The 25,301-nt window shown below is 36.2% G+C and overlaps 1 protein-coding gene across 3 annotated transcripts in view; it reads left to right on the forward strand.

The window, feature by feature from the left end:
- PIG-H (Phosphatidylinositol glycan anchor biosynthesis class H) overlaps positions 1 to 25,301 on the forward strand; it is a 65,097-nt gene that overhangs the window by 9,629 nt on the left and 30,167 nt on the right. For all 3 annotated transcript variants that reach the window (XM_090395795.1, XM_090395797.1, XM_090395796.1), the window contains exons 2-3: positions 4,993 to 5,071; positions 15,944 to 16,071. In XM_090395795.1, coding sequence (XP_090251921.1) covers positions 4,993 to 5,071; positions 15,944 to 16,071 — 207 coding nt within the window. The remainder of the gene's footprint in view (positions 1 to 4,992; positions 5,072 to 15,943; positions 16,072 to 25,301) is intronic.

Genomic DNA, 25,301 nt, shown 5'->3' on the forward strand with positions numbered 1-25,301 from the left:
AATTTACAACACAGGATATCTCCCAAAAGACCTGAGACACTCTGTCTTCATGCCCATTCCAAAAAAGCAGAATGCTCAGAGTATAGAACAATTAGCATCATGAGTCATATTGCTAAAATACTGATAAAAATTATTCTGCAAAGAAACAAAAGAAAAATTCAACTGGGAAAGAGGTAAAAATCAGTTTGGATTTAAAGAAAAAAATGGAACAGAGATAGTATTTTTACTCCAAGAACAAAATTAGAAACTTATCCAGAAATAAATTAGAGATATTTATATATCCTTTGTAGACTACACCAAAGCTTGATTCAATCAGTCATATGAAACTGATCAGGTGCCTCAAAATCGGAATGGATGGTAAAGATATAAGGCTGTTAACAAATCTACACTGGGAACAAACAACAGCAATATGAGTTGATAATGAGATATCTAAAGAATTTACAATCCGAAGAGGTGTATACGACAAGGATGTATACTATCTCCAATACTCTTTCATTTATATTCTTAAGAAATATACAAGGAAGTTGAAAACATAAAAGGAATATCAGTATCATCATCAAATTCCTGCCATGTACCCTCAAGGGGGTGTACAGGATATGATAGTACCACATGAAAAAATTACATCATTACTAACTTCCTATCTACAGTTTCCCTCCAAATCAGTCTGTTACTTGTCAAGACTCCAACATTATCAGATCTTGTATTTCTATCGTCTAAGGCACTTTGTACCGTATCAATCCACCTATATCTTGGTCTTCCTCTGGATCGTTTTGCTGCCAACCTGGCAGAGAACACTTGCTTTGCTAATCTTTCCTCGCCCATTCTGTTTAAGTGACCATACCACCTGAGATTAGCTCTGCTAACGCATTCCTGGATGCTGACAATGTCAAGTTCTTTCTTAATATTCTCGTTTTTAATATGATATTGCCATTAATGCCATCTGTTCATGCCTATAATCTTTCTCAGGACTCGTATACCTGTGGTCTCTAGTCTTTGGTAAAGTGTTTTACACCCAGCTCTCAGATCCATAAGTTAAAACTGGTTTGAAACACTGTCTTGTATACAGCTAATTTAGTGTTCCAACTAATTTCTCTCTTATTCCATATGAATTTATTCAATTGACTTCTCACCATACCAGCTTTGCTGATTCTATTGTCTATTTCTATATTTAATTTACCATCTTCAGTAAAAATCGTGCCTAAGTAGCTGAAATGTTTTACTTGTTCCACAGGTTCTCCATTCACAACACAGTTGACATTTTCAATGATTCTGCCTATTTTCATTGTGTTTGTCTTTTTATTGCTGACCTTCATGCCATATCTATTACAACAGTTATTCAATTTAGTCAGGGAATCTTGCAGACTTGTAGCGGATTTATTTAGAAGTATAACATCGTCTGCATAAAGCAAAGAGCTGACATTAACATCTCCAATTTTGATATCATGTTTAATACCGCTTTCCTTCATAATGTGATCCATATAGATAATGAATAACAGAGGGGATAATGTACATCCTTGTCTCACACCAGATTTAACATTAAACCATCTTTCTGTACTTCCTTCAATTCTAACTGCTGACTTACAACTCAAATAAAGACTAAGTATTGCTTGATATAATGCCCCATTGACACCATATAACTGCAGTGTATTGAATAGCTTCTCTCTTGGCACCTTGTCATATGCCTTTTCCAAATCTACAAAACTTAAATACAGATCTTTGTTATATTCCCATGCTTTCTCGACTATTTGTCGTAAAGTGAAGATCTGATCCTGACAATCTCTATTTGGCCTGAATCCAGCTTGTTCTTCACCAAGCTTTTCTTCCACAATTCTTCTCAACCATTTCTCAAGTATACTTGCATAGATCTTGCCCGGAACACTCAGTAGGGAAATACCTCTGTAATTCTCACATTCAGTTTTATTTCCCTTTTTATATATGGGTACTATGAGAGCTCTACTCCAATCATCGGAAATTCGTCCCTCTGTCCAGGCTTTCTGAACTATGCAGTGCAGCCACTGTAAGACTCTTATACCACCATACTTCAGCATTTCTGGTCGAATATCATATACTCCTGCTGCCTTTCCACATTTCATGCCTTTGATGGCTTTTTCTACTTCAAGTATGGATATGCATTCTTGACTGCATGCCTGGTCAGTGTTTTTTTACCACTGTGCTGTCATCACTGCTTGTTTCATTTAGCAGTTTTTTAAAGTAATTACTTCATACTTCAAGGCTATCTTTTTCTCCCGTTTTCATGTCACCTTTATCATCTCTGACTCCTTTTACAACACTCTTTCCTCCATTCCAAAGCTTTTTCAACAATCTCCAGAATATATTGCCACCTTCTTGATAATTATTTTCTATATTATTGCCAAAGTCCTCCCACGACTTTTGTTTGGCTAGTTTTACACAGTGTTTAGCATTCTTGCATTTGTCTCTGTATTCTCTAAGAGCACAAGCTGACTTATTTGCCAGGAACTTTTGATATGCTTTCTTCTTTTCCTTCACTACCTCTTTAACTTCCTGTGTCCACCAGGGAGTTTGGATTTTTTTATCCTTGCAGACAACCTCACCACATGCCTCTCTGGCAGAATCAATCAATGTTTTCTTCAGAGTTTGCCACTGAATCTCCAAGATTTGATTCCTGTTCTCAAAACTCTTTCATTTTTTCTTCAATAATCTTTGTGTAATTTAGTCTACAGTTCACATCTGAGAGCTGCTCAACTTTTATTTGCTTTAAAACTTTCTTACATGTTATTCTTTTGAATATGAAAATTCAATTTTATTCTGCTCAAGACTAAATAGTGATCACTTCCGATTTCAAATCCTCTGTACACTCTGGTGTTCTGCACCACGGAGAAAACATCACTATCAACAATAACGTAGTCAATAAGACTTTTCTTATTCCTAGCCTCTTCTCTCCATGTGAATTTGTGCACATTTTTATGTTGGAACATGGTGTTAGTAATAACCAGTCCATGTCCTGAGCAGAAATCCAACAGATATTTGCGATTATTATTAGTTTTGCTCTTTTCGCCTAATATTCCCAAAATATTTTTGTATGCCTCACAATCATTTCTTACTTAGATCCCCAACAAGGACCAACTTTTCCTTTTTCATTTTGTCAGTTGCTTTTTCTAAAGTCTCAAAAAATTCCTCCACTTCTACTTTAGTAGAACCTTCTGTGGGACCATAGGCACAAATAAGTCTCATTGTCCAGTTCCCCATTCTCATATTTGCTCACATTACTCTACTTGAGACTGCCTGCCATTCAAGAAGATTAGCCTCATATTTTGTGTTGAATACTATGGCTACTCCTTCTTTTCCTTGATTGTCATTTCCTGAATATAACATTTTGTATTTATTGCTCAGAAAGATCCCACCAGTTTTGGTCTTTTTTGTTTCAGTCACCTCTATTATGTCGATCTGGTACTTATCTAATTCTTCAGCTAGCTCCATTTCTTTGCCATTCAGGCTTCTTATGTTGATAGTATCGATCTGTAACTCTGAAGACAACGGGGGCCTTGTTTAACCGGGCGACGCCCCAGCCGGCATGAAATTTTGTTATGTTGTACCATCATTTTTTATTTTGGTTTAACCAATAAGAATACAATTTGGTTGGCTAAATCCCAAATTGCCAGCCCATCCTCGTTTGTTCGGTATCCAAGTAGATACCCAACAGGGTGCACCACGAGAAGGTGAGGATTGGACATAGGTCAGAAGCACTGGTCGGTTCTCCGTATTCCTTTAAAGGCTATGTGGAGGTCTCCTCTCAGTTATACAGCTTTGACCCTTAAGCAACCCCAGAGTATCGGTAGGAGGAAGGAATTAACATACACAAACTGAGATATGCTGACAATACAGTTCTCTTGGCAGAAAATAAAAGAAGATCTAGAAAATGTAATCAACAATGTAAGAGTTATGAGTGAGGAATATGGCTTGCTTTTTAATCCCAAGAAAACCAATGTTCAAATGCCATCCAAGAAGAATTTACAGTTGGATGAGTCCAGTAGACCTGATAAGAAAAAGACAACACCTAAAATTGATATCAAAATAGATGACATACCTTTTCAGCAAGTAGACAAATTTACATGTCTCAGCACCTTAATTACAGAAGATGGAAGCACAAGAGAAATAAAAAGAAGAATTGAAATAGCAGAGAAATTCAGTACAATGAAAAATCTGACATCTAGAGATCTGAGCATAAAAATGAGGATAAAGTTGACAAAATGCTATATGTGGCCAGTACTATTGTATGAGGCTGAGACATGGACAGTATTAAAAGAAGGAGAAGATAAAAATTAAAGTTTTTGAGATGAGGATTTTAAGAAGAATTATGAAGGTATCATGGACTCAGAAGCAGACGAATGCAAAAGTTCCACAAATGATGGGAGAAAAAAGAAGTCTTCTTAAAATATTCAAAAGAATAAAGGCCAAATATTTCGGACATTTGCTAAGACGTGAGCCTAGAAAAAGCAGTCCTCTGGAAGGAATGGTAGAGGGAAAGAATTGTTCTTATTGCAGAAAAATTATCACATTATGAAATCAAAATATCTGTAAATAATTTTTTAATTTTCTTTTCATATCCTTTAAATTTTCAGTTTTTCTTGTTAACAAAGAATGAGTATTGCCACTTATTGGTTTTACATTAAACAAGCACTGTGTGTGCGTGCGTGTGTAAAAGAATGATTCTGTTCATCAAAAGTACATATCTTGATTAAGAAATGTACAGAATATTTAATCTATTTTTTGCATTAAGTTAATAGTTCTTTCATTGTTGACATTGCTGTTTAAATAATAAAACAGTATGTTCAATATCTAATTTTATTGTTTTACCTTTGTTTTCTGGAATTTTATTTGAATCTAATTTGTTCCCAAATGTTCTATAAGAATGAATACATAAAATGCTTTATATTTATCATAATTTTTTACCAACATTATTCATTATCAGTATATGCAAAAAAAGATTCTTCAAACATTGTTCTCTTATAGGATGTAAATCTTCTTGGTATAATTTTCACCCTATTGTGTATTATACTTATAATGAAATTACATCTAAAAGTAAAACAAGGTAAGATCTTGTAATTTTGAATATGAAATTTAAGTTACATGAAATACATTATATTATATTATATTCCTTTATCTATTTACTACTTTCCCTTTGTTCTTTTTTTTTGCATGTAATGTGGTATGGATGAACATATAAGTAAAATATATTACTTATTTTTTGCTGTATGACCATGTTAAATTGTAACTAGTTAAATTTCAAATTGCCAACATTGTTAATTCACTATCCATGTAGATACTTAATAATGGATTGGAATTCTTTAGAAGAGTTAAGTTAACAAAGAAAAAGAAAAACCTAATTGTTGTTTCTGAAGAACTGAACAGCAGAGTAGGAAATGATTCCAAACATGCAGAATGTATGAAATTTAAGAGATAAAGGCATAGCTAATAATGGTATGTACTGGATGAAAAGATTGGTTTTGAATCTTATTTAGGGCATAAGAAGTGTATGAGGGTGGTCTGAAAAGTTCTCAACCTAACAATGAAAAAACGAATTCATAATTTCAAAATTATTTTTATTTTTCAACATAACCTCCCTTAAGACTAATACATTCATTCCAGCAATGCTCCAGTGCCATTATTCCGTCCCTTTAGTGGTTCTCAGTAAGATCTGCAAAATACCCCTCTATAGCTGTAATCACTCTTGATTTGAAGAAAAACACTGACCAGCAAGGAAGGGCTTTAATTTTGGGAAGAGATAGAAGTCAGAAGGGAGCCAAATCTGGGGAATAGGGTGACTGTTCCAACAATTCGTAGTGCAGATCCCTTAATTTTCCCATTATCAAAACACCTTTGTGGGCAGGTGCATTGTCCTGATGGAAGATGATTTTCTTCTTCTGTAAACTGGGTCTTTTCTCACAAATTTTTTTTATCTAGTCTGGTTAAAAGATCGGAATAATATTCCCCAGTTATTGTTTTACCCTTTTCAAGATAATTAATAAACAAAACCCCTTTAGCATCCCAAAACACTGATGTCATGACCTTTCCTGCTGATGGAACTGCCTTTGTCTTCTTTGGCACTAAACAACCAGCTTCTGTCCACTGTTTGGACTGTTATTTGCATTGTGGTGTGTAATGATGAATTCGTCTCATCCATAGTAATAAATCAATGCATAAAAATCAATTTTATTCTTGTTAAAATGCTCCAAGAACTGTTCAGAGATTTTCACATGAGTGTGTTTTTGATCTTCTGTGAGCAAGCACGGCACTCATCTTGTGCAAAGCTTTTTCATTTGCAATTCTTGATGCAAAATATATCTTACAAGTTCTTTTGAAATGCCTATATTCTCATCAATTTAACGCACTTTGACTCGCCAATCATCCAATACCATATCGTGCACTTGATCAATAATTTCTGGTGTTGTTACACTTTTTGAACATTCTCCACGTGGATCATCTTCAAGGTTGATACGGCCATGTTTAAACTCGGCAGCCCATTTCTTAATTGTCGAAAACGAAATAGAGGAGTGCCCATAAACTTTAATGAACTTCGAATGAATTTCTTTTGGCGTTAAACTTTCTTTTAGAAAGAATTTTATAACTCCACAATACTCAATTTTATTCATTTCAATGGATACAGACAACACTTTTGCTTCAGACAGCTGTGTAAAACAAGCTACTTGATAGAATGACTTGCAATTTCACATGGATGCTTATGACAGATGTACCAACTTAGGGGAAAAAAAACTTGCTAATAGTGTGGCCATCCATGGTTGAGAACTTTTCAGACCACTCTCGTAATAGAGACTTTTACAGGGTTTTAAATAAGTGATAGAGTTTCCCCTTCTTAGAATCACTTTTTTTTTTTTTTCATCTTGCCAAACTGGCAAACTGACTGGAGAAACACATGATTAACACACTACTGTACTTATGGTGCTTTAATTCTTGCTGTAATTGCAGCCACCTGCAGAATTTATTTGGAACGTGGACTATCCATTATCAATACCATTTCCAGCATAAAGATATAAATAAAATGGAGAGAACTCATAGCAAGAAAGCCTTATGTTATTGTTAATAGAGATATCTTCATGTTGGTTTGGGATTGAGAATATAAAGGGTATTTGAAATAGTAAATGATCACTGTTTAGTTTTGAGCAAGATAAAATGAGTGTTATACTGAAAAGGAAAATATTAAATGAAATTTTTTTTAATAAACGTCAAACAACTCTTGGATGTCATCTGTTGCATCAAATATAAAAATATGTAAGAAGAGGAAAGTAGTCTAACAACACCAGAGCTTAAAACTGAGTAGCAGAATCTGAACCAAACATTGGGCTACTTGGCTAAGTGTGTGTGTGTGTGTGTGTGTGTGTGTGTGTGTGTGTGTGTGTGTGTGTGTGTGTGTGTGTGTCAACTTGTCTAGAGAAATAATATTATTATTACTTCAAGACCTCATGGAGTCAAAGACTCATCTGAGATGGGCTCAGGAAGAGCAGTCTATGAAAAGAAGACAGTAACAAACAAACACACACACACAAAGAAAATCAGATAAGGTAAGGATGCATAATATATCCACTGTTATTTTCCATCTGTATGGATCTCATTATGAAGGAGAGTGGCATTAACCCTTTGAGCAGTAAAGCAGTATATACACTATCTACCAATAATTGTACGGGCACTTTAGGAATTTAAAATTGATACCAGCAGGTGAATCCTAATATCAGGTATGTCCACCTTTGGCTTTAATAACCTCCTGCACTCTTTGAGGGAAGTTTTCCTCCAATGTGTAGCAGGCATCAGGTGAAATTTGTTTCCATTCCTCCATCAAAGCAGCACTGAGTTCAGCAACAGATTTGTCCCACAGGTGTTTGGTTGGATTGAGGTCAGGACTCTGTGTGGGCCAGGGCAGTCATTTAACACCCATCTCTTCTTACCATTCCATAACAGCTGTGGTTTTGTGATGTGGGGCATTGTTGTCATCTTGATAGTGATACGGGCCCATTCCATAAAATGTTTACAGTGTAGGTAGCACCTGATTATCCAGAATATCAAGGTACTGAGCTGCCTTCAAGGAACCACTGACAGCGACCAGTGGTCACACTCCAAACCAGCTGAATGCATGACACACTATTACTCCTCCACCATCAAACTTTATTGTGGGTACAGCACACACTGTGATAACAAGCATTCATCATGCTGCTACCACACCCACACCCTACCATCAGACTGGAAACAGGTGAACCTTGATTCATCGCCCCAGAGTACTGTTTTCCACTGGTCATTTGTACAGTTCACATGCTCTTTGCATCAGGTGAGATGAGCCATCTTGTTCATTGTTGTGATGTTTGGCATCTGTGCTGCTGCTCTTCCATGGAAATCCAGTAAAGGGATTTCTTTTCATACGGTATTAGTGCTCACGATGGTGTTACTGGCACTCTGGAACTCATCACGGATGGTCTGTGCCAATTGTAGCCTGTTTTTACATCCTCTTGTCCATGTCAATCATTTTCGGTGGCTGCCCTGGGTGTTTTCCTGTATTAGTGATGACAAAATGTCTCCATTTGTTGATCGCATTGCCAACTGTTGATTTTGTATACTCCAGTTGCACGGCAGTGGCATTTGTGGACATGCCACCAATGTGACAGCTCACAATGACACCTTTTTTGAGGTCACTGAGTTGAACAATAAATAATTGAATAGTAGATAGTTGAACAATGCAACATCATGAAATTAATATTCAGTTTAGCGCACCACACATTTATCCTTAAGCAGATCCGTTAACTTTAAAATTCATCTAACAGATAAAAATTCTTTTGTTTGCAGTCATAGCCCTTCTTTCAACCCCCCCCCCCCAGCAATGGTTCTATTTTTATGAGCGGTTCAATAGGAAGAAAATCAGGCAAGTCTATGATTTAACATAATAAAGAACATTTAAAATTTTCAATCACCAGTAATGTACAGTTAAGAGACACTTCTAGCATATTATAATATCAATACCAGAACTCTAGAGTACTCAGCTAACTACGTTAATTCTCTTACAGCATTTAAGACATTAATTAAAGTTATCAATTCAATCACAAGGCAAACATGCACTCAGCAAACAGCTTTTGTAAAAGAGATTTACACTCGACATGGTTAACATAATATAAGGTATTTCTACACATTTCTTCCTTTTAAAACTTAGTCTCTCTAATTTCCTGAGTATGAACACTAAAGTCCTTTCATTAACTAGACTAGAAATCTGAAAGTTCTTCATACATATTGCACTTGTGCATCCAAGTAGCACTTCCTTTGTCTCGTCCAAACTCTAATTAGACGTCATCTCTGCGAAATAGCACAGGTCTCTGGTAAGGCACATCTTTGACGGAAGCGACAGCTCAGCTTGGCATGGCATTCTGTACCCCGATGTGTTCCTTGCTGGATCGGGAACTCTGCTCTGCTTGGCTACAGGTTGACTATCGAACTCCCATGGACACTTCCACGTGGCCTTCCTGACTTCGTTGACCACTCTGCTGAAAAAAAGGACCAAGAGAGCTTTTTAGGTGCCGCAACCGATTTTATATTGCACGCCCTATGTTTCTCTTCCTACGTCACTGCTTCTCCTTCACTGCGCATGGCACTTACTTCTCTCTGACAACTAGCGCCATACCGTACTCTGGTGTGCTTCTGGAGAAACTCATGTGTTACTCTGCCCTGTTCACGTGTGTTGCTTCAGGCTATCTCTTTTTATAAGCCGATTACTTCGTTCTCTCTTGTACATGGTTATTTATACAAAAATAGCAGTTATAACACTAGAAGATTTACAAGAAATATTTACAACTAAATGATTTGATATATTTTATACAAAAGGGGATCATGTTGCTAAGTTAATGTCATCTTAGTGTGTTGCTTCAGGCTATCTCTTTTTATAAGCCGATTACTTCGTTCTCTCTTGTACATGGTTATTTATACAAAAATAGCAGTTATAACACTAGAAGATTTACAAGAAATATTTACAACTAAATGATTTGATATATTTTATACAAAAGGGGATCATGTTGCTAAGTTAATGTCATCTTATCTAGTCTGATAAACCAATACTGGCTCTGGGAATGACATTTCATGTTAAACCCTGAATGAAACGTTAAAAGGTTTAATCTTCTTTCATTCAGGATTTAATAAAGGCGTATTCTTCCTTCAATTTTTTTTTTTAGGTCATTTCCATGCTATTTCTGGGGGGGTTTTGTCTACCTTCTCCAGGCTGTCTGTATTTCCGTTAACCCATGTCTTCGCCTGGATGCGGTACCCCTTGCTGATGTTTCTTCTGATTGTGTTCGAATTTACATATTTGATCTTGAAGAATTTGATATTGAGAGAGGGAGTTTCATCTTGCTCCTTTAAATGACTCCTTAGATGCACTAATCACCTCAATATAATTTACTTCGATTGTGTTTTGACCTTCGTCTACTACTTCTAATACTGAATTACATGGCTCTTGGTCTAAATTCTCATTCGTGATGTTGTGAGTCTCTGGCTGACTATTTACTTATGGGTTGGGATTGCCTTGGGACTCAGCTTGATCAATAGTATTAATACGCAATTCCTCACTAGTTGGTTCTACATTGCTTGAGTTGTGAGATTTCTCTGTTATATGTTTTCTTCTATTGTATGCAGACACTTTATTATTCCTGGCATATCTTTTCCTGTCCATTAGGGATATCTCATCTCTGGAGAAATCACAAGAAAACCGATATTTCTCCAGAAAGTCAGTTCCCAGAATAATTTGTGAGCTTGAGCTGGATGATGAGGAAATAACTATTGCTCTTGCCAGGTGCACAATCCAAACTCTGGTAGATAAATCTTTGCCCTAATTTTCTCATAGGCAATACAGATTGAATCAGAGTTGATAATTTGACAGGTCTCCTCAACTAAGTAATGCCTCTCCAGATTCTAGGTCTTATAGCTTGGAAATACTCCTCATTGATGATAGAAGCATCCAGTATCTATGAGAAGGTCATAAGGGAAACTTTGAATATTTCCTCTAATTATCATTCTCGATTTATTCAAATTGGAGGAGCCTTTATTTCTTCTGCTGCCTTTATGTGGAAAATGCCCGTATTTAGATTCCCTGTTATTGTCACAGTAGGGTCTCCTATTGGAAAGGCAATTACAGGCAATATGCCCAACTTTATTGCATTTGAAACACTTAGGTGGTTCCCTACTGTCTGATAGAACATAATTTCTTTGAGGTTGTGCTTGAGAGGTATAGGCTAGTTGTTTATTTACAATCTCTAACTTTTGCATTACTTCTTCAAGGCAATTTAGTATGGGCTGATTTCGTCTCTCAACTTCCTGTCTAATTGTCTCATTTATTTTCTCTGCTGGAGGGATATGAATTTCCGAGAATTTGGCAGTTATGGTCGCCAGCTGTTGTATCACAGCATCCAGACGATCTGTTACTGGTTGTTGAATCGCTTCACCTCTCGGTTAATTAAGGATTGCACCTCCTCCATGTCAATCATTCTCTTTGGTTTGGTGGAGTTGTCTTTATAATCGGATACCTGATTATAAAGACAACTCATGATTAAAGTTTACTGTTCTCTCTCCTTCAGAACTCCATTGGTTTTTACTTGCTCCTTTCTCCTTCTTGCATTCTTTCCCTGGTTTAACAATGTCTGTGGGATTACCAGTCTCTTCGATGATATTCATGTAGTTCATGCTAGATGAGGGACAAATGTCTCCGATCATCTGTTCTCTTTCTTTAACTGCCTTGTAACACTCTAATGTTGTATTCTTCTTATATGAACACTCTAATGTTGTATTCTTCTTATATGAACACTCTAATGTTGTAATCTTCTTCTTCTTAGCTCTGATCTTAATCTCTGTCGAAACTGTTGGAATACTGCCCAATCCAAATGAGGTTTATCCTCATTGGAGACACTCAGACTGTTAGCTAGTCAACACACGGTTATAAAATTCAGTCACACTCTCTTTGTCTTTCTGAGAGCCCCTTTGTAGTTTCCAAAGATTGGGTTCAATACCCCTCAACTTAGAAAATTGTGAGATTAATACCTCCTGAAACTTAGTGTAATCTAATGTTTCTTTGAGAATTGGGGAAGAATAAAGAAAACTGTTAGCTTTGGCTGTCAATTTGCTTCGGAGTAGAATTAGCAATTAAAAGTCTGTCCAATTGGCTAATTTCGTGAGTCCTTTGACATAGGAAAAGAATGACAATACATCATTGGACTCTTCCCCTGAAAATTGCAGGAAAACCTGTTGCGAATTCACCGTTCAGAAGAATTCGCTATCATCCATTCCCATCTTGGATGACAGAGCCATAGTGGTATATCAGTTACAAATTTACTTTCACACAAAAAAAATTTTAAATCTCAAAATTACTTAATATCTTTATCTTGCCTGATTTGTCCTACTACCTGCTCACTTTGATTCAGTTAATTTATTGCTTTAGACTTGTGAATCAAATCCTGCCAACTGCGGCATTGTAAAATCACTGTTGTTCCCTTTGTGATTTCATTTAGTTTTCTCTTATGCGAGTCTTATATTTCTGATGTTTTCTAACATGCTATTTCTCATCATTCTTAAGTTCAACAAATTCAGAATATTTCAACAAATTCAGATTATATTAATTCCAATGCAGTCTCATAGTTTAGTCTTGGCCGTGAATCAATTCTAAATGGGGAAGAATAAAGAAAATTTAGTGCACGGGTTCCGAACATTAAGGAACAACCACAGTGTAGTGCCAATTTCTTTGTTCTGTACTGGTGTTAATTTCCTTACAGACTTCGAGAAATTTATATTATACTGCGCCACTCGAAGTGTTAGATAGTTGAACAATGCAACATCATGAAATTAATACTCAGTTTAGCGCACCACACATTTATCCTTAAGCAGATCCGTTAACTTTAAAATTCATCTAACAGATAAAAATTCTTCTGTTTGCAGTCATAACCCTTCTTTCAACCCCCCCCTCCCGCAATGGTTCTATTTTTATGAGCGGTTCAATAGGAAGAAAATCAGGCAAGTCAATGATTTAACATAACAAAGAACATTTAATTTTCAATCACCAGTAATGTACGGTTAAGAGACACGTCTAGCATATTATAATATCAATACCAGAACTTCTCACAGCATTTAAGACATTAATTAAAGTTATCAATTCAATCACAAGGGAAACATGCACTCAGCAAACAGCTTTTGTAAAAGAGATTTACACTCGACATGGTTAACATAACATAAGGTATTTCTACACATTTTTTCCTTTTAAAACTTAAAGTCTCTCTAATTTCCTGAGTATGAACGCTAAAGTCCTTTCATTAACTAGACTAGAAATCTGAAAGTTCTTCATACATATTACACTTGATTCTCTCAGTACAGTTACACAATATAGCAAAAGTCTACTTTACCCAGGATTGAAGAAATACTTGGCCTTCTACACGTGCGTGCAGGTAACACTTCCTTTGTCTCGTCCAAACTCTAATTAGACGTCATCTCCGTGAAATAGCACAGGTCTCTGGTAAGGCACACCTTCGACGGAAGCGACAGCTCAGGTTCGCCGCCCTCAGCTTGGCATGGCATTCTGTTCCCCGATGCGTTCCTTGCTGGATTGGGAACTCTGCTCTGCTTGGCTACAGGTTGACTATCGAACTCCCATGGACACTTCCATGTGGCCTTCTGAACTCCGCACGTCCTGACTTCGTTGACCACTCCGCTGAAGAAAAGGACCAAGAGAGCTTTTTAGGCGGCGCAACCGATTTTATATTGCGCGCCCTATGTTTCTCTTCCTACGTCACTGCTTCTTCTTCACTGTGCATGGCACTTACTTCTTCCTGACAACTAGCACCATACCATACTCTGGTGTGCTTCTTGGAGAAACTCGCATGTTACTCTATCCCACTCACGTGTGTTGCTTCAGGCTATCTCTTTTTATAAGCCGATTACTTTGTTCTCTGTTGTACATGGTTATTTATACAAAAATAGCACAGTTATAACACTAGAAGATTTACAAGAAATATTTAAAATGAAATGATTTGATATATTTTATACAAAAGGGGATCATGTTGGTAAATTAATGTCATCTTATTTAGTCTGATAAACCAATAGTGGCTCTGGGAATGACATTTCATGTTAAACCTTGAATGAAATGTTAAAAGGTTTAACTTCTTTCATTCACGATTTAATAGAGGAAAGGAAAATTTTCTGATGAATCTCTTATATGAAAGGGTGACATTTGTTAAAATGTCACCCTTTCAGTGTCATTTTTGAAAACAAAACACAGTTTGATGTGCTGAAATGTAAATGAGTATACAGATTTTTTGCAAGAAATTGCTACAAGGATGTGTGTGTGCGCTATCATGGAGAGAAAATCTGTATCATTTGTGTGGTCTCTTGTTATATGTCATCGTGCATTTACTTTAACATGCCTTAATAAATTCTGTTAGGGCAGTATCTTCCATATTGGATGTGGGGGGGGGGGGGGATAATGTTGAGCAAGCTTTGCATTTTCAGTCTCACTTGTCAAGCTTTCTTCACCCATGGGGAATTGGGATGGGGTGGGGATCTTGCACAACAAACTAGGTTTATTGTGTACTGTAAACCCAGCAATTCACAATGTTACATCAAAAGCACCACAACTACTGTCTGGAAACGTTATTAGAACTTCTGCCTTGAGGACTAACAATATCCTTAAGTGAGAACATATTAAAATATGAATATTGTAGGAAGTTCTTTCATATATTTATTTTGGGGTCCATCAATCCAAAGATTGGTTGGTTGAAGTAACAGTGATATCTCACTAGGGAATAGTGGTTATAGAACAAGGTGGTTTCCTATTGCCTTCCTTGTCCAATAATAATAAGTATTTATGTTTGTATATGTATTTGTTTACAGGGCTGGGTGAAAAAGCTAAGTTTTTAGGAGAGAAAACCTTCCACCTCCATATGAGACCATTTAACTCACCTTTTGATTGATAAACCCTGATAAAGGTTGCGTTATAGACAGGATGCAAACCTATGCCTTTTCAACAAAAGGGCTCCAACTGAGCTATAGAAGCTTTATTCTTTCATTAGCAGTGGTTAATGAAAGAAGAGTCCTCAGCCATTATTAGTTTCCACTGTCTAATAAAACATGATTTACATAGAACTAAATCTACATTAAATGTGCTGAGGAATTCTGTCCCCAAAAATTAACTGTATTTCAGCCTGTCATGAAGCCAAATCTCCAGAACTTATTTGATACCCTCTCCCAAGCAGGTGTATATGTGATGTCTTGTTCCTGTAAGACTTTTTATTATGAACAAACAGGCATTTCAGCAGAAATTTAGATGCAGTGAACATAAGAACTACAGAATTTTCTTAAATATGATAAGGTGGAATTGGCAGACCATTTTATTGCAAATGACCATAAGATCCTATAGAAAATAAAATTATTCACAGACAAAAGACTAGTTTGATTGACTACACAAGCATGAAAAGTGATTGTAAGCAGCCAGACCATCTGACTTAACATTAACTGTCAGTATATTGAAATTAACACCAGATGCAGCATCAACCAAAGATTTTCACTGTGCAGCAAAATTTTAGTCCATCCATATTAAATACAAATGCACACTTCTGTGAAATATGTAACATCATTCTCACAGTGGTAAAACATGGAAGTAATTAAAATTTTGCTTTATTTTTATGGGCTGATTTATATACAATTCATGAAGCTGTAAATCAGTTGCATTTACAGTATAACTTGTATGGTAAGTTTTAGATTTCTAAATATGAAAAATATCCTGTAAATTCTCTAAAATTCACAAGCCAAAAGTTATAAGGACTTAAATGAAAAGATATTTCATATTTTTTACAATAATATAGTTGAAAAAAAAAAGTAAAATAAAAAAAATACAGTGTAGCGTGTTCATATTTTGATTGTTTTTGGATTTTTTTCTTCCCAGAATCATTATTAGTAATGGCATCTTTAGGATTGCAGTTAACTACCACGTTTGCAACTGGTCGTCAGGCATCTCAGTTCATCCATCAAAAAAAAATTCATGATGTTGTCATCAATGAAGGGATTACTATGGTAAAGAAAAAATCTTGAATGTTTACTTATTTTAATATGACTTAGTGTTTTGTATAAACTGTTGCAAAAATTATGTGGAAGTCCTTATTTTGTTCAGATACTGTGTATTTGATAAAATCAATGATAAATGACACCAATACTTGAAATGAGCATAGTTTCAACTCACCTCCAGAAAGGAGTTGTCATAGTCTGCTTTATTAGTTATTTATCAGTTTCTGCAATTGCCCACATTTAGATCACCAGAGATAAACTTTGGCTAACATTTCCAGATGGAAATGTAATGATAAAAAAAGAAGCATCAGAAGCAGTTGGTAGGCTACATAAGAAAGAGTGGGAGTGCTGCAAGTTATGTATTTTTTTTTTTTTCCATCATGCATTAGTGCAATGGTTCTCAAACTTTTTACCTCTGAGCCACACCTGACAAGAGAAAACACTGTTATCCCCCCACCCCCCTGCTGGTTTTATTTATCAAAATAGAAGTCATACTAAGTTTGACGTTTTATTCAGTTTTTGTGTTTTCTACATACTATTTAACAGATTTTGACACAAAATAATTAAAGTATCACAATATTAGGCCTATAATAAAAATTAGTTTTAACACTTGCAATTAACCAAAATATGTATTGAAATGAAACAATATTTAACTAACAAGTATTTATTTTTCTCTGTAAAAATAATCAAACATTTAAATGCCAAAGTCTAATGCGATGGATGGGCCTGCTTTTGAGAACAAAGTTTATCAAAACGTGGTGTAATATCAGAAATGGCCATTCTAAGTTCTTTAGCAATATTTAGTCTTGAACAATACTTTCACTTCATAGCTGCCAAAGCAGAAAAGCCTTTCTCGCATAAATAAGTTGTTGTGAAAGGTATAAGGATCTTCAATGCTTTTTGGCTCAAAGTTGAGAATTCCTTGCCAATTTGTATCCAGAACTCTGACAAAGACAATTCCTTAAATTTACTTTTCAGTGACGTATCACTAGTGAGATCGATGAGTTGTTCTTGCTCATTTAGGAAACGCTTCACGATCAATTGTTCATAATCAAGTCAACTTTAAGAGGTAAACAAATCAGCACAATTGCACTGAAAGAAGTGCCAATGAAATGTCATTAAGTCGCTGCTTTCAGCTGCATATATATAGTGCTGCCTGGAAGAGGATGCGGCTGCTGTCGAACTTTCAACACTGCCTCTTGCACTCTTGCACATGCGTTTTATAAGTGCGAGTGAAGAAAATAATTATTAGTTATTTTGAAATTCATGATAATTAAAACCTGTATCATCAAAAGTTTTTCTTTTCTGTATTTTTATTTGTTGTTATTTTTAAAACTGATTTAGGGCAGTTTTAATTTTTATCCGTAGGAAAATATGCCATGCCCCGTTTCAAGCTATTCCCCCCCCTGGGGGGGTCGCACCCCACAGTTTGAGAACCACTGTATTAGTGGATTATCTCAATTAGGACTTCAGGCTATCCAGAACAGTAGAGCTTTAATCCAGAACATGACATACTAAACTCCATGCCTTCAATTTTTCCTTATTTGGAGTGATATCTAACTGTTAGTTCAAAAATATCATCCCATCCAGCGTTTTGGTTTGACTTGTGTAGTGCAGGGTTCACTGTGGACTTGTTGGAAAGTTTCTTCTTTTTGCTTAAAGCAAAACTTTGTAGTATGTCATGTCTCCAATACTTCTCTGCAGGTAGTTCTGTCCATTTTTTTTTTTTTTTGGTCTGCCATCTTTTCGTACTTGGTTTCCAGTCTCTTGCTAGTTTAACTATTCTTTTTGGATATCCAACCGATTAACATGTTGATTCTATTCTGATCTTCCCTTTCTTATCCATGCATTTATGGGTTGTAATTATTATATTATTATTTATTATTCAGGCCTCCATGAAGTCAAAAGACTCATCGTGGGAGGTATCCTTTCTAGGAAACACAAAGTCTATTATACCACTCCTTGAACATTGACCGTTCTTGCTCTCACCACTCTATCAGGCAATGCATTCCACGGTTCAACCACCCTCCATGCAAAGAAACCACTTCTCACCCTCTTGCTCACAGCTTCCTTTCATTACTTCCAGGGATGGCCCCTTGTCATCGCTCCTTCCTGCTGTTCCACCAAGTGAAAGAACTTCCCATTGTCAATCCTGTAACTACCTCTCAACAGTTTAAAAGTCTCAATCATATCACCTTTCCTTCATCTATCTACCAAACTCTGCAGTCCACATTCCCTCAGCTGATCCTCATAGTTAACATTGTATAGTCCTGAAACCATCTTTATCTGCTTCTGTACCCTTTCCACAGTTAATTTATCTCCTTCAAATCCTGGGGACTAAATTTGAGAACAATAGTCTAAGTGTAGTCTGATCATGGTCTTATACAATGGAACGATAACTCTTTTATCTCTGCAGGTCAGAGTCCTTCTCAGTATTGCAGCAGTCCTCTGGGTTATCTTCACCACCTTTGCAATATGTTCCCTGAATTTCAGTTTTCTATCAATCATCACCCCCAGATCTCGTCTCCCCTACTTCCTCCAGTACAGCTCCTCCAATCGAGTATGCAGCCTCCCATTGATGTATCCCAAACTTTAAGACTACATTTTGCTGCATTAAACTGATACCCCCATTCATTTGCCCATCTGTCTTCTTCTTCTGCAGCTTCTCCCACTTAAGTGGGGTCACTGTTGATAATGAGTTGAATATCCCCCTGCAATCCATTGACAATGCCATTGATATAAAGGTTAAACAATATAGGTCCCAGTACTGAGCCCTGTGGGACCCACTTGTGACCTTCTGCCTCCTTGATATTGCCCCATCATACACGAACTCTCTGATACCTATCAGACAGCCAATCCTGAATCCATTTGACCAACCTGACATCTAGACTCATGTGCTGTAACTTAAATATCAGCTTATCATGTGGCACCCTTTCAAATGCATTTGCAAAATCCAAAAATATGGCAGTATATGTCTTTCCCCTCATCAACTGCTCTTGTCACTTTATTATAAAAGGCAATCATATTACTAAAGCAAGAACGCTCTTTAACAAACCCATGTTGACTCTCACAGATAACATTACCCTCATCTGCCCAACACTGTATATTATGGTCCCTCACTAATTTCTCCAAGATCTTAACAGCTACTTAATGAAACACAAACTGGTCTATAGTTAGACATATCCAGTCTACTACCACCCTTATGCAATGCACCATCTTACCTTCCTTCCATTCCTTGGGTACCTTTCATATAGCCAGACTTTTATTGAAAAGCCAATTCAATGGAGCTGTCAGTTCTTTAGGACGTTCTCTCAAAACCTGTGGTGAAATACCATCCAGTCCCACAGCGTTACTGACATCCAGTGTTCTTGGTATTTGGAACACGTTCTACTCCTGCAGCTCTAAACCTTGAACCTGCCCTATCCATCTAGTATTAAAACTTACTTCTCCAGGATGAAATACTCCAATAAAGTGTTTATTGATCAACTCTACTATGTCTTCTGCATCAGTCACTCTATTCCCATTTTTATCCCACAATATCATTTTTCCACAATCATTTCTCCTCCTACTGGCCACATTGCTAAAAAATTCTCCCTAGGATTTTCTTTTGAGGGCCAATCTCCTCTCATATTCCAGTTTTGCTTTCCTTACCATACTAGTCACTCTCCTGGCCTGAGTCTTATATTCTTCATGCATCTGCTCTCCATCCCTTTCCTTATATCTCTTCCATAACCTTTTTTTCATGTGCAGTTCCTGTTTGATATTGTTTGACATCCACTTTACACTAAATCGTGTCCTCTTCTTCACTCATGGAATACAACTTACTGTAGCTGCTAACAAATATTCCTTCACAATTTCCCAAGCACTAATGATATCTTGGCCTTCTAATTCTACCCTCCATGGAACTGCCCCAAATTTATATCTAATGCCTTATAATTCTACATATGTTCCCTTTTCTTTGATACTCCTGCATGTCTATTCATCTTCCAAGTCAAAACCAAATGGTCACGCTATCCAACTGGGGGGGGGGGGAGGGAGATGTTATCTCAGTTGTTGTTATCAGCTCTTCTGATGCTATGACCAATTCCAAAACTCTTGAACCTTTTGTTCCCTCTATTAAATGTTGCCTAAGACATTTGTCCCTCAAGAATTCTAGAAATTCCATTCCCTTATTACTGCATGCATTTTCCTCTTCCCAATTTATACTACTGCACTTAAAATCTCCCATAACAATCATTCTTCTTGCACTTGCCAAACTCAACTGCCTAATCATCTCCTGCTCCTCACCTTCTGTGCTCCTTGGCTTGTAGCAACACTCCACTAAATATCCTGTCTTGCCCACTTCTACCTTACACCATATGCTTTCAAAACCATTAGTGTCACTGCCTTCCAAAGCCTCCACTCTTATAGGAATAAGTCATTACTTATCATAAAGAGTACTCCACTGCTGCATTTTCCCTTCCTGTCTTTCTGAAAAATGTTGTACCCTGCTACTTCTATTCCTGTTATTATATCATCTTCTGTCAACCATATTTCAGAGATCCCAATAATCTTTGGCCAGGCTGATACTATCAGTGCCACCAATTCATCTCCTTTATTCTGGATACTCTTGGCATTAGTATCAAATAGTATAAGTAATTGATATTCTTCATAAATCTTTTACTTTTTTAATTGATCAAATTTTGGTTTATTAACTATTTTTCTGAATGTTTTACATATTGTATTTATCTGTTGTATTTTTGATGTTTCTATTCTTATTTTTTATGCACATGTCAATATTAGTTGGACTACACGTTTCTATAATCTTACTTTTGTTTAAAGTATTAATCTTTATTTTCCCATCTAGTTGTTTAAATATCCAGATATTTTATTAGCCTTCTTTGTTCTTTTACTTCATCCTTTGCTATATTTTTGCTGTTCTAGTATTTTTACATTTAGTTCTAATTTACATCTGATTGGCTCTTTTGTAATTAGCATTGTTTTTGATTTTTCAGTTGATATTTACATGTTAAAACTGCTGCATATCTTCATTTTTTGCAAATGCTGCTGCATTATCTGCATATCCAACTAAATTATTATTATTATTTTTTTTAATTTTATTCCATTTAATTTCTATTTCTTAAATTCTGTTACATTTTGTCCATGATGATGTTAAACAAACATAAGCTTAAAGAATCACCTTGTCCCTTATTGAGATTTTCTCAGAATTTATATTCTGATATCTTATTATACATTCATTGTTTGCAGATATATATCTTTGATTATTTAAATTATTTGATTCTAGTACTTTCAGGACATCTGTAATCTGATTCTCTTTCAAGCCTTTTCTAAGTCAATGAAACACATAAATATTGTGTTGTTAGATTTTATTGCTTTTTCTGTTATTTTCTTTATAGCAAATTTGGCATCATTACATGATCTTCTCTTACGGAATCTGTTATTCATCATTAATTTAATCTTGATTCAGATTCTTGTTTGATAATTCTTGCACATATTTTTAGAGTAATGCACAATAGGTTTATTCCTCAATAGATTTTGGGTTTCAGATTTTGTTTCCTCTTTAAATATTGGTATTGTAATATTCATTCCAATTTCATTAGGAATCTGTAATTTCTCAAAGTTATGTTTATATTTCGCATGTTTTCAGTCATTTCTTTACTTTCATATTTTAGCGTTTCATTATAAATTCCAGTGGCTGCAAAGGTTGGTCGATTGGTCTCTGCTACTAATGGCTCACGCAAAAAGTTAAGCAAATGATTAAGCTGAATTAATAATACCGGTATTATTAATTCAGCTGATTTTTTTTTTTTAGTTTTCTGTAACCTTTCATAAAATTATTCAATTTCTGTTTTCAGTTTTCCTCTTCAAGGCTGTAGGCACTGGTTATATTTAGAATTTTATTTTGTAATTTTATTTTTGGTAGTTTGATTTTGTTTTCAGGTTAATGGAGAAAGCATCCCTAATGTAATTGCTATATACAGGATACCATGATAGTGCTACATAAGTTTATAGTACATAAGTTTGATTCCTATTATCAGTTTCCTTCTGAATTAATTCCTTCCATGTGATGCTATGGTGGAGGGGAATTCCAGTGATTGATACTGGTCCTTTTCATTCTTCTTCTTTTTTTTTTTTTTTTCCCTATGCTTTTCTTCCTGTATTCTTTGCTCTACTTCTGATTTTTTTTTTACTATCCTGCCTTCCAGACCACATCACTGGAATCCAACTACCTTGCCTCTGTGTTTGCTGTGCATGCAACCCATAGACATCCAGAAAGTGGGATCCTGGTAGTTTCACACTACTTTGGCTTTTGCTTTGGCAAGATTGGACAGAATCAATTGGCTAGTGTCTGTAAGGTTGTTGCAATAAGTCTCCTTCATCATTCAAGTGTAGGGGCCAAGACTTGCTGTGGTGCTTGTATATCACTCAGAGTAGCCCTGGCATTCCACTCCGAGTGCAGTTATTGCTTGACAGAGAGTGGGCATCCATTTGTGACTCCATGGTGGGTGAGTGGGGGAGTTCTGGTGCTGAACTCAATTCCTCCTATCTAATCTATCTGATTCTCAGTTAGAACTCTGTTAACACTATGCTGCATCTCATTCCTCTTGCTGCAAATATCTCAAGGTGATTGTGATGACATCATATTGCAGTAACCATTCCACCCTTACTTTTAAAGGGGGATTTAAATGGACACAACATTCTGTGGGGTAGTGCTTGAACAAACATCAGAAGAGTTGATGAGCATATGCTCAACAACAGTAATCTCTTCCTCATAAACACAAGAAGTAACACCTTCTTCCACATGCCTACCTAAACATTCACTGTCATAGATTTAACTATCTGCTCATTCTCCCTTTTTCCACTCTTCAAGTTTCCCACTTGAAGAGTGGAACTTGAAGATCACAGGTTGTTCCTGACCTGTGATCTGCAGGTTTTGTAACAAACATTAGAAGGAGAGTTGTTGAGCATATGCTCGACAATAATCTTTCTCCAGTGGTCTGCAGACACCCAGGGGTCCACAGTAACATCTGAGGGGGATCTGCAAGAGATTCATTTTTAAGAACAAGTATTTTATGTTTTGAACAGCCATACCTCAATGTGCATTCAACATGTATGCCATATATCAGTGTATCTTTACTGTTTACCACCCAAATGTATTTCCTATCTTTATCATTGCAGACTAGAGCATATTGAATGTACGTTGCAAGGTGTCGCAATGCATTGTTGGTCTGTAGAGAGAGAAGTAGATCCTACTAAAGCCAGATTATTCCAAACAGAATCTATTGAGAGTTTGAACAATACACATTTAGTGTCAGAGTCAAATGGAATCCTGAATCCAATATACATCCTCTATAACAAGAACATTCACCACTCTTTAGTCTGGGACAAAATCGGGAAAATGAAGGGCAGATGTACCATCTGCCAGCTCTCTATCCTTGAACATGCTGGTTGCATAGTTGCTGATCCGACAGTGACTACCGACACACTCAGGGAGATTTTTGCTGCAACATCTTATCTACATGAGTTCCTTGTCCAAAAAGCAAAGCAGAAAAATAATAAATCCAGTTGTTTTCTTTGAACAACACTGAAGAATACAACAGATCATTCACTAAGGTTTATGATAGATTGCCACATGACAAACTAGTAGTTAAATTGGAACAGATGGGGGTTGGATAGTAGATTAGTATATTGGATTGGAGATTGGCTCTCTGATAAGTATCAACAGGTTGTGTATGGAGAAGTGATATCCCAGAAGAGCAAAGTCACTAGTGGCATGTCTGTTTTGGGGCCATTGTTGTTTAATTTGTATGTGAATGACATTGGAAAAGGCTTAAAATAGTGATATACAGTTGTTAGCAGATGATGCAAAGTTGGGGAGAGTTATGAGAAGTAGAGCAAATGTTGTAGCCTTGCAAGAGGATCTAAATAGACTGTCTGAATGGGTGAGTGCATGTGGGGATGTCACTTTAATGTTGCAAAGTGTAAGGTTTTAAAATTTGGGAAGCAAAGATGGGATGTAGAGTATAGGATTGGTGGGGATATTTTAGAAGTGGAGGAGATGAAAGATTTGGTGAATAGGGACTTGAAATTTTGTGGACATTTGCTAAAACTGTGAGGATGACAGCAGATTATGGGAATGATTCAAAGAACACTGACGTGTAGAAGTAAGGATGTTTTGATTCCATTGTACAAGATTTTGATCAGGCCTTATATGGATTACTACACAGATTTGGTTGCCAGGTTTTCAAAAGAATGATGAAATGTCCAGAGATGATTGACTAAGTTGGTTTCTGGTCTCTGGACAGAAACCAAATTTGACAGCAAATTCAGTTTCCTCCTTCACATAAATTTGTTAAGAGACAACTGCTGTAAAGCAATGAATGATCTAAGCAATCTTACATCTTCTGTGGTGCTAAGAGATGTTCTGCCAAAACTTTCCATTGAAGAATCTGCCATAAAAATCTTTGATTTGCAGATAAAAGCTCTCCTACAGGCTCTAAAGATTGCAGTAACAACATATCCCAGAAGCCACTAAACACGTCCACCATGGCACTTATACATACCAGCATGTAGCTTTTATTTCAGCATGTCTGCTGTAAAGTACCTAAAAAAAAAAAATTTCCATCCCTCCTGTTGTCTACCAACAGTTCTTTGAAACTCATAGAATTGAATACTCTGAATTTGTGCCTGTCTACATGGACTGTTCAGAATCAGAGGACCTAGTGGGATCTTCTGCTTGTCTTTCCAGACAGCATTACATCTGCATAAATCCCACTAGAGTGCAAGAACTTTACAACTGAGCTTTATGCAATAGAGCTCACACTAAAATACATCAGATTGCATCACTACCAAAGGAACATATTCAGATTCAAAAATATCACTGTGGTTTTTTACATGTTTCTTTATTAATTAACAGTATAGATAGATAGTGCAGCTGGGTCAGCTCATTTCTCAGACAGAAACCTCTATCCTGGTTGCAATCATCTTGGAATAGAGAGAGACTAATTAAGATAAATTATGACAGTCTTGTCTATGCAGGGTCCGAACAGAGTAAGTTGTTCTTGTACAGCTCTGCATAAGTCATATAACCTTACACACTCCTTCTTGTTAAGGGGAAATGACATGCCTATATGTGAGTTTTGTGATGCTGTAGTATCCATCATTCATATTTTAATTGACTGCACTCTTTCTTTTGCCAATAAGCACAGTTGTTATTTTAGTCACTTTCATAATTTGTC

Source organism: Typopeltis vanoorti, chromosome 7 (assembly GCF_054136105.1).
Source record: "Typopeltis vanoorti isolate ZY-2024b chromosome 7, IOZ_Tvanoo_1.0, whole genome shotgun sequence".
Taxonomy (NCBI): Eukaryota; Metazoa; Arthropoda; class Arachnida; order Uropygi; family Thelyphonidae; genus Typopeltis; species Typopeltis vanoorti.